The sequence below is a fragment of the Spermophilus citellus genome, assembly GCF_964194105.1.
Source record: "Spermophilus citellus genome assembly, chromosome: 1".
Lineage (NCBI taxonomy): Eukaryota > Metazoa > Chordata > Mammalia > Rodentia > Sciuridae > Spermophilus > Spermophilus citellus.
Genome location: NC_138182.1, coordinates 279,970,302 through 279,980,930, shown reverse-complemented (window position 1 = coordinate 279,980,930; position 10,629 = coordinate 279,970,302). Strand labels below are relative to the sequence as shown.

Genomic DNA, 10,629 nt, shown 5'->3' with positions numbered 1-10,629 from the left:
AGGAAAGAAAGCAAAGGAGGAAATGAGGTTAAACACCTGGCTGAACTCAGAAATGCAGGAGGAGAGGGACACCTCTGTCAGTGATGACTAAGTTGCTGATGAGACCATAAGCTCCTGGCACAGGCCCTGTGCCCACCAAGTGTGGGCATCTGGGCAGTATGGGCCTGGTGCTCACTTCCCTGAGTGCTTTCCTCTTCTGTCCCTGTTACTGCTTGTGAAGTAGATAGAAGAAGTAATAACTAGGTATAAAGGAGACATAGAATAAAGACAAAGAAATATATTTTAATTTAAAGTTCTGCATACTTTATCAGGCCGGTCACCCCCCCCCGCCCCCTCCCCCCCCAGTCTCTCTCCCAGGCCTTTCACTCCCAAATTTCTAGAAAATCTGTAAATCTACCTTTTGCACTGTTAGTTAGCTCACCAACAAATAAAGTAAAAAAGAAAATGACATTTTAAGAAATTACAGGTTAGAGGACTTTCCAGTATTATCTGTTGTATATAGATAACACAAACTAAGTCAGCCTAAGCATCTTGAGAATGACCAGACCACCAAAAACCATTTTGAGATCACCGGACTGATGCATCATCCCTACATACCTTCCCATACCCACTCCTCACCAGGAACATGTCCCCAAACTCCTCACCAAAAACACTTCTCTCAGTCTTGTCATGGCCCAAATTTTCTCTTGAATGTGTATTTTTTTGCTTTCCTAAGTAAATCTCTGGGCCTCTTTTGACACATGCTGAAATTCTTTTCTGTCATGTATGCCAAGAACCCTCTGTACTTGAGTTGACCTCTCCATTTCTCTGGGACTTCCTTGGGACCCTATCCTGAAGATCTCTCTTTTCCTGTAACAGTTGGACATTGTTGGTACTCAGTAAATGCTTGATAAGAATTGGATTTTCTTATCATTTTACAGCTTCTGAATAACTGGTTAGAAATTAAAATAAAAATATTGTTAGAATCAATGTCAAAATCTGTTGATGCAGATTTTGGGTTCAGGGTGGAATAGAGAGGGTGGTGGACAGGGAGAAGGTGCCAGGGATAGAAATGCCACTTCACAGGCACCAACAGGGTTTGCATTCTGTCAAGTTGAGACAATGCACCCTCCCCAGGGGAGAACAGGGTGGGTCTGTGGGGAGCCGGGCAGCTCCCTGTGGAACTCTGTTTCAAGTGAGGGAAGAGTAGTTCTCTAAAAGAAAGATGGATGTTATTGCTACAGGGAAAGGGGAATTCACAGACAAAAACAATGCATATATGCACATGTACATTTTAACAATTTTGATCAAAGAAGACTTACACCTGATAGGGAATTTCTATTTAGAACCCAAAGTTATGTCTAAAAAAGTCAGAATGTTGATCATTACAGGGATTCCCCAAATGAAGTTGTAATAAAGATTCTTTCCCAGCAAAGCTAGGCAGTAGCTTCTAATCAAACTGTAAATGTCTCTGAAGGCCCAAAGCAGGGCTTAGGCCTGCCTACCCTGCTTACTTTCAGGGGCTAATATAGCATGTTGTGCAGAATAAGGACCCCAAAATATTTGATAATAACTGTCCTCATTAGTTTTCAGACTGCTGTGACAGAACATTGCAGACTGCCAAAACAACAAGGATTTCTTTCTTATAGTTCTGGAGGAACATAGAATGTTCTAGCAAGGAGCCAGCAAGTCCAATGTCTGGTTCTGACCCTCTTACTGGTTTACAGATAGTCACTTTCTCACTGTGTCCTCATGTAGAAAAGAGGGAGAGAGAAGAGCAATCTCTCTTATGGGGACATTCCCCTCATGGAACTCATCTAAACCTAATTACCTCCTGAAGACCTCACTTCCAAATGCCATCCCATTGCAGATCAGAGGTTTAACACACAAATTTTGGGGGGACCCACTCAATCCATAGGAATGATGAAGACAACAAGAGAAACTCAGCTGCAGAATTTAGTGGTTGCCATGAGTGAAAGGGTGACAGATGCCACCTAACCTCTAAGGTTTCCTTAGGGTTCCATGCATCTAAGACAAAAGCTCTAAGGAAGAGTTTACTTGAGAGCAAAGCTAGATTCTCCTTGATTTACCATGGGGCCACATCCTGCAGCTCTGTGCAGCCCAGAGACTGAAACTAGCTCAGGAAATTGGGTGGCCAAGCCAATGCTACAGCCTGAACTGGCAATGAATCAGGTTGCTGCAAGAAAACTCTTCCTGACCCAATGGATTTGTTTCCTGTGGCTGCTGTAACAGGTTACCACAAATGAGGAGGCTTAAAACAGCAAAAAATCTATTCTCACAGAGTTTCCGAATTGAGAAGTCCAAAATAAAGGCATCAGCAGGGCCACATAACCCATAAAAGCTCTGAGGAGAACCCTCTGTGAATGTCATATTGGGCTTGCCATTGCAGGACTGGGGTCAACTGCTAATAACTCTACTAACCCTATCCCTGAGAGGCACCTGCTCACCTGCTGACATTGGCTGCACCTCAGGACTAAGCATGTTTATCTAGAAGTCACTGAACTGCTTGATGTCGCAGCAAGGAGACTGAATCCTCAGTTGCTATCAGCTCCCCTATTCACTCCCCACATCCTGTCTCTTGCTGGTGAGCCTTTTCCTTTGCCTGGTTCCACTGAGTCATGGGATCAGCAAGGCAGACGCAACTGAACGTAGGTGAGGCTCAAGAAAGGGATTCCCCACTAGTGTTTTTCCACTTCTATCTCTTCAGAAGGAACTTCAAGGCATAGTTTGTCACCTGGGTAGATACCCTGGGTGCTGCCACTGGAAGACTTGTAGGAACTAACCCTGATTTGTCTTCTTCCTCCCTCCAACTCCTCCTCTGATTTTTTTTTTTTTTTTTGCAAGGATTAGAAGATCAAAAGGGGACGCTGGGCATGGTGGCACACACTTGTGATCCCAGTGGCTTGGGAGGCTGACACAGGGGGAATCAGGATTTCAAAGCCAGCCTCAGCAAATGCAAGACACTAAAGAACTCACTGAGACCCTGTCTCTAAATAAAATACAAAATAGGGCTGGGGATATGGCTCAGTGGTTGAGTACCCCTGAGTTCAATCCCCAGTACCAAAAAAAAAAAAAAAAAAAAAAAAAAAAAGAAGAAGATAATGATCAAGGTTTTCTAAAATAAAGTTATCTTTATGAATATAAACAACAGTGTTTTAAATGAAAACAAGCAATTTCAGATTTAATAAAAATCTTAAAATTTGACTGTCATGGAGCTAAGCATATAGCTTAGTGGTGGAGTGATTGCCTAGCATACATGGGGGAGGAGGGGCCAACAATGGAGAAGATAAATCTTTCCAAGACACTGTCCCAGTTACAGTTACCTACTTCCTCTAACTAGGTCCTCCACCCCACCCCAGTAGTCCATACAGTTATCAATGGATTAATTCATCGAGTGGATTAATCCATCGATGAGGTCAGTGTCCTCATTATTCAATCATTGCCTAAAAACCCCTCCTCTGAACCTTGCTGCATTGGGGACCATGCGTTCAACACATGAGCTTTTAGAGGACAGCCCAGATCCAAACCATAATAATCATTTAGTCAAGAAGATTTTTTTTGGGGGGGGGGGCTGGGGTTGTGGCTCAGCAGTAGAGTGTTCGCCTACCATGTGCAAGGACCTGGGTTCCATCCTTAGCACCACATATAAATAAATAAATAAATAAATAAATAAATAAACGAACCCCAATGGTATGCTGAAAGCCTGTTTCTCATCAGAACTTCAGACTTACTATCCACGGATAACTCCCACCTGAACCACTAAGATGACTGGCAAATAAGTTTCTATTTATATCATTCCTTCTGCATTGATTGGTTGGCACTGTAATGCAAATGAAGAGCTTTTCTTTTTCCCCATTTTTTATGTCAGTATGAGCTTATGGATCACTACTTTATAGGTTACAATTTGTTACTACAAAAGCTTAGTTTTGTACTCAAAGCATCCCTAATTTGGTCATTGGGAGTCCCTTTGAGCTGGGTTCAGTGTCTATTTAACAAGTGAGTATCAGTCTGTGAGCACTTTCTCAATTTCTGGTGTAAGATATTCCAGATTCATTTTGTAGTTTTTCTGCTTCAGCCCAAAATGCTTCCATTTCTTCAAGTTGTTGTGGTTCCTTTTAGTGGAGTACATAATGTTGGAAACCAAAATCTTAAGTTACTGAGCATTCTCATAGCCACTGGGGTATCATTGTTTATTGATCCTTTCAAAAGACAGTACTAGGAAATTGGTTATATAAATGTATGTGTGTGGGTATCTATCTATATTCATATATTCTATGAATATATATACAAATACTCACATATGAATATATGTACAAATACACACATACATAGAGTCACATATGTTTGCATAGAAGTTTTCTTGTTACCAGGGATTGAATCCAGGTGTACTTAACCACTGAGCTACACCCACAGCCCTTTTTATTAATTTTTTAAAATTTTAATACAGGTTCTCACTAAGTTGCTTAGGGCCTTGCTTAGTTGCTGAGGCTGGCCTCAAACTTGTGATCCCCCTGCCTCAGCCTCCCAAGTCACTGGAATTGCAGGCATGAGCCACCATGCCCAGCTGGCCATCATTATTCTTTTTTTTTTCTTTTTTTATTGTCATTTTTTAAACCATCATTATTCTTAATGAATTTACTTACTTGCTGAAAGCTGTCAATTATCTCCCCATACCAGTCTTACTCTGCCACCTGCCCTTCCTCTCTGCTCCCATGTTCTTGCCCACATCATTCCTGGCTATCACTTCAGGGGAGAGAAATGGAAAGGAAGAAAAGACTGGAAAATAGGAAAAGGTAAGAGAAAATAGGAAGGGAAGAGATTAATATGAAGATAATACCATAAATTGCCTTCAATACTTTGTTAATGTCAAGTTTATGGTAATACTTTGCTTAATTATCCCACATATATTTTTTCAATAGTAATTCTTGACAATTGTCATAAGGTCTCAGGTTCTATAAAAACTTAAGCTCACAGTAAAAAAAAAAAATGTATAAAAAAGTTAATGGCCATGAGAGGCTACTAAAGTCAAACCAATGAGGCTTAAAACGTGAGGCTCAGAGTTGGACAGACTGTGCCTGAATTCTGCTTCCTCTTCTGTTTCATGTATGGCCTAGATAGTTACTTATCATCTGAGAATCTGAAGGTTTATCTGTAAAAGGGTGTATTAACTTCAAGGGATTGCTATTTATATCACTGCACATAATACAGAGTTTGGTTAATTACTGTTATTATTAGTTTCTTATTGTTATAGTTAGTACTCAAAAAATTATATGGTGTCCTCCTATAGTTCCCATCTAAATGAGTCAGTTTTTCATCACTGTAACAAAATATTTGACACACTACTTATAAAGAAAAAAGAGGCTTGTTAAGTTCACAGTTTTGAATTTCAAGGGCATAGCACCTGCCCTGGTGAGGACTTCATGAGGAATGGTGGATGGTGGAGGGTATGTAGGAGTAAGTGATTACATCTCAACTCAGGAGCAGAGAGCTGGGTAGAGTCAAACCTAGGTTTTTATTATGACCTACTGGAACCACCAAGAAGTCCCATAAGAACTATCTTCTGAGGACACACCCCCAATAACCTAAAGACCTCTTGCTAGGCCCCACCTCCCAAAGGTTCCACACTTGTCAATAGCACACCCATAGCACACCCAGGAATGGGAGGACCAAGCCTTAATCACAATGGGTCAGAAGACCAAACCATTTTCTAAGTATAACACCCTCTCTTTCAATTTATGCTTGAATGGAAAACCAGCATTAGTAGACTCTTGTATCCTTACAGAATAGTGAAAACACACACACTGGAGTTACAAGAATATGAATGTGTTCCTGTGCTTACAGATCCTAGCTCTTAGCACAATCATTTGGCTCATGGATGGGAAAGTTGCTGGGTGGATTAACTGTCCTTTCCTGGGAATTTTTAATTGGAGATCAGAGGTCATCATCCTTAGCCTAATGGTGAGGCTGAAGTTATGAAACTGAGTAGCTGTCAGTGGCCTTGTTTCCAGTCATGTGGAGGAAGTTGGTTGAATAGTATGAAGCCAATGTGCAGAGAGAAGCCAGCTAAGGGATGGTGGCAGATAGAGGAACTCTGATTCTAGTGGTCCTTGAGGCCCCGACTCCTACCCTTCTCATAATATGTTCATATCCACAGTCCATTCCTCCCCCTTCCCTTATTCCTGTCAATGGCAACCAAGGTAAATCTGACTTACATAAGACCCATGGCTGGCACATAGTAAGGACTTAAATAATGTTGGCTACTTACTCTTATATTTAACAGTCAAAATCTAAAGAGAAAAGGTAGGGGTAATTGCAGAGGTTATTATTATTTAGAAAGGAGAATTTCTTATGAGTTTAACATTCCTTTAAGCATCACAAGGGAAAGCACCTAATCACCAAAGAAGGAAGCCTTCCAAATCCCCTACCCCTACCCCCACTATTCTTCCTCTGTGGCCAGGAGGTTCACATAAATGTCTTTAGTACTACTAGTACTTTCTTTCTCAGAATCCTTCTCCCCCTTATGTTATGTATCTAGTGGGTCTTGATGGTATTTATCTGTGCCCCTGGGCTCAGCTAGCTAAAAGTGCTTAGGTAGATCTATTTTTGAGGGAAAGAGTTGCCCTCAAATTTAGTCTCCTTGGAGGTAGTGTCAACATCTTTCTTTATAGGATAGTTGTCTGCTCAATTCTCAGGATAAGACCTTGAAATCAGTGGGTCTCCATTATTATATCAAAAGGAGTTTGAATTCTTTTCTGCCCTGAATAACATGAGTGACATTAGTCAAATTAGCTGGCTTCTCTCTGCTTGCTTTTTGAAAGACTCCATTTCATTATTTTTATTTTAATCCTTATTCTGATTGATGATGATCAAGGGGGGGGGGCTTGCCATTTCTTCCACTAACATAGATGAAAATGTTAGCATTCTTGAATCGATTTTCGCTAAGTCATCTGCATATTGTTTAAACAGTGAGGTTGGAAGACTTCTTTGCTTCTAATCAGACAACTTTAATGTGTGGCCCTTCTAATCTGTAATTTCTTAAGTATTTCTTCATTTAGAGAAAAAGCTAAGGATTACGGCGAGGAAGGGCATTGATTGCAGGCAGAGCTCAGCCTTTCATCATTCTTTCATCAGCAGTTTGGCTCTGGTCAGGTAGGCGCTCCAAACCCAGCCAATTTTCCCTTGGAAGCAGGTGGTTTTGACTTCTACTCGGCGCTTCAAAGAAGTGGCTTCTAGCGAAATGCAGCGGTCTCCCTGGGAGGAATTTCTGCGAAGTCAGTCTTTTTACATTTCAGTGATATTTTGTTACTTTATCAAAACGTGTAATAGATCTACCCAGGTGCTGAACAAAAATGCTTGCTCCTGGCACCAGAATTCCGGGCGAGGGCGGCAGAACCGTGTTTTCCAAGCTCCGGGGTCATTGTTAACAGTTCCCCGAAGGTGGGGCCTTTGTCCCACACGCGGGCCTGGGCGCGCGCAGGGCTCGCGGCCTCTTCACCAGGCGCTCGTTCGCGCCACTCTGATCCGCGGCGCCGCGCTTCCTTTGTCCCCGAGAACGCGGCCCCCTAGCTTGGCGTCCGCCCCACCATCCCGCACGGCCTGCACAACCAGGCCGCCCCCCGCCCCCGCGGCCCTCCGCACTGGAGGGCGCGAGCGCGCGACCGCCGGAAGTGACGCCACCTGTCGTTGGCTCCCCGCCCCTTCCGCCGCGCGCCCCGCCCAGGCCTCGCCTCTCGGCCTCCCGCCCCTCCCCCTCCCCGTCGCTCGCTTTCTGTCAGCCTCTCTCCCTCTCCCTCTCCCCCTCTCTCCTGCCTCTCGCTCACTCTCTCGCACCTGAGCACACGCACCTGCCGGGCCCGGCTCCCTCTCCCTCCTCCCCTCCTTCCCCTCCCTTCTTTCCCGCCCGGCCGGAAGGCTCGGGCCCGGCCGCGAGAGCCTCGCGGCTGCGTCACCGCGGTCCCCCAGACAAGATGGACACCGCCGAGGAAGGTAGGTCGGCGGCGCCGCGGCGCCCGCGCTTGCACCGGCGCCGGGGTTCGGGCTGGGCCCGCGCGGAGCCCGGGGCGCTCGAGGCGGGCGGCGGCGGCGCTGGGCCGTTTGCCCACCGGGCCGCGGTCCGGGGGCGGAGGGCGATCCCCTGCGCGCCCCCGCCGTTTCCCGCCCGCCGCGCGAGGGGGCGGGGGCCCGGGCCCGGGCGCTGCGGAGACCCCGGCCGCGGCCTCGGCGGCGGCGGCGGTCCAGCGCCCGCACCCCTCCCCCACCGCCGTCGCGGTCGCGCTGCGCCCCTGCTCTGCGGGCTCGGCCCCTTGCAACAGAACTTCTTTGTTGACTTTGAAACTTCGCGGAAAATTGGCCCGGCGACGGCCGAGCGGACCGCCTTGACCCCTGCTCGGAGACCGGGTCCTCCGCCGCCTGCCCGGGGGAGCGTGAGGTCCGGACCCGCCGCGGGCGCGGGGGCCTTGCCGCGCGTCGGGCTCCGGCGCTGTCTTTGTTTTGGTGTAGCTTAGGGCTCTGGTTGTGAACCCCCGACACCCCGAGAGCGTGGCTGGAGGCTCTCGTTCCATGAAGACGTGTTGGGGTCCGGCGGTGCTGGAGAGCTCACCCTTGTGAACCGAGTGCACGCGGCGTGACACCCACCCGGGTGGGCGCCGCACGCCCCCCTCACCCCAGGGTGGCAGGCCCCTCCACAGCAGTAGTGTGCTTCGTCTGCGGTAATTTAGTGAGTCTGCAGGGCCAATTATTGATCTTCCGGGTACAGTGCAGAGAGTTTTGTACTCTGAGTATTATGTTTGTGGGAATAGCGGCTTTGAGTATTATGTATTGAGATTTTGGCGATTTTAAACGAAAACGGGTCATCGAGTGATGGAGTCCTATAATGAATGATAAAAGTTTGATATTGCCCATGTAATGAGTTGATAAAATGGTTTAACCTTTTCCAAAGTCTTTCTTAATAGCAGCCTCACTTATAGACATGAGGCAGTTTGACAGTTTACAAAGCATACTCACGCACATTCGCATTTGATCCTTATGACAACCCTGTGGAGTGGGTAGGTGTTGATATCTTTTATATTAGATGGAAATTCAGGCTTAGTTATTTTAATAGCTTGTCCAGGGTTCACCCAGGTAGTAAGAAGAGAAATTTAAGTCTACGTATTCTGATTGAAAACAGCTTCCCTTTCATCATGCCACAGTTTGTTTATTATATGCAATGAGTGAAGCTAATCGCCACTGGAGACTCTGGGAAAAAATAGTGAAGTGAAACTGCTGAAGATTAGGAGTCACGTTCTTGTTGATAGGTCGACCCTGTATGTGAATTTCCTTCTACATAGGTTTCACGTACTTTTAGACTCAAGTTTTAATGAATAAGCGTAGTAAGACATGTCTTTATCACTTGATGTGTACTGGCATATTAAATTAAACCCCCATTCTTTTGGCTGTGGCACTTAATTCTTGCATACATTTATGGCATGACGGTAGTCATTGGTGATTCAGTAATTGAGAAACTTGGTGTCTGTGATATCATTAAAGAAACAATGTACTTCTAATGTTTTTCTCTTGAAAAATTATAATCAGGATAAGGTATAAATAATATTTTTTTTTGACTTGAACACTGTTCCCTGTTAAACTGATATTTATTGAGGAGTCAATGTGTGGTAGTATTACATGACAGTAGAATGTATTTTGACATACATACATTGAATATAACTTCCCATTCTTATGGTTGTACATGATGTGGAGTTACACTGGTCGTGTATTCATATATGAACATAGGAAAGTTATGTCAGATTATTTCTGCTGTCTTTCCTATTCCCATTCCCTCTCCCTTCCCCATCCCATTTAATTCTGTCAGCATTTTTAGGTAGGCAATATCCCTACTTTTCAGGTGAGAGAACTGAAGTTTAGTATAATTTAGAAACTTGCCCCAGGTCACACACACAGTAAATGGCAGAGGCAAGATTCAAACTCATGTCTGCCAGACTCTATCCTTGAGTTAGATATTTATAAGTGAATAACAAGTGTCTGATGTTGAAATAATTAATTTTTGTCACTCTCTTCATAGGATGAATCGTTAGTATCAGTGGATAAAGCCTAACTTTGCAGTTGTTTTATAATACTATTAGTCATTAATTTTAATACTTTTCATACTTTTGTAAAATTTATGAAGTCCTCTGAAATTTTCGCAATTAATTTAATCTGAATTAACACTGGGAGGAAAGGGAAAATTGCAGTGGATTTCATGGTAAACAATTATAAAATGAAGATGCCAAAAGCTTATAAACAATTGTTCCATTTGTTAAGTCAGTTATATTCCTACCAGGTCCTCACCTGCTGCCATCCCTCGTCCCCACCAATGTGGGAGTGAACCATTGAACTCAGGAGCTCTTTACCATTGACCTACTTCCCCAAGTCTTTTTTTCATTTGAGACAGGTTTTTATTAATTTGCCAAGGCTGACCTCAAACTTGGATGGATTCCACCTGCCTCATCTCCCTGATAGCTGAGATTACAGGTGTGTGCCCCAGCATACCTGGTTTAGATTCTTTAGAATCCTCCTCCTCCTCCTCCTCCTCCTCCTCCTCCTCCTCCTCCTCCTCCTCCTCCGGGATTGAACCCAGGGGTGCCCAACCATTTG

At 44.7% G+C, this 10,629-nt stretch overlaps 1 protein-coding gene across 1 annotated transcript in view; it reads left to right on the top strand.

Annotated features, from left to right (window-relative positions):
* Positions 1 to 7,820: 7,820 nt before the first annotated feature.
* MARCHF6 (membrane associated ring-CH-type finger 6) overlaps positions 7,821 to 10,629 on the top strand; it is an 83,777-nt gene continuing 80,968 nt past the window's right edge. The window contains exon 1 of the mRNA XM_081303826.1: positions 7,821 to 7,986. Within this exon, the coding sequence (XP_081159952.1) occupies positions 7,968 to 7,986 (19 nt within the window). The 5' untranslated portion in view covers positions 7,821 to 7,967. The remainder of the gene's footprint in view (positions 7,987 to 10,629) is intronic.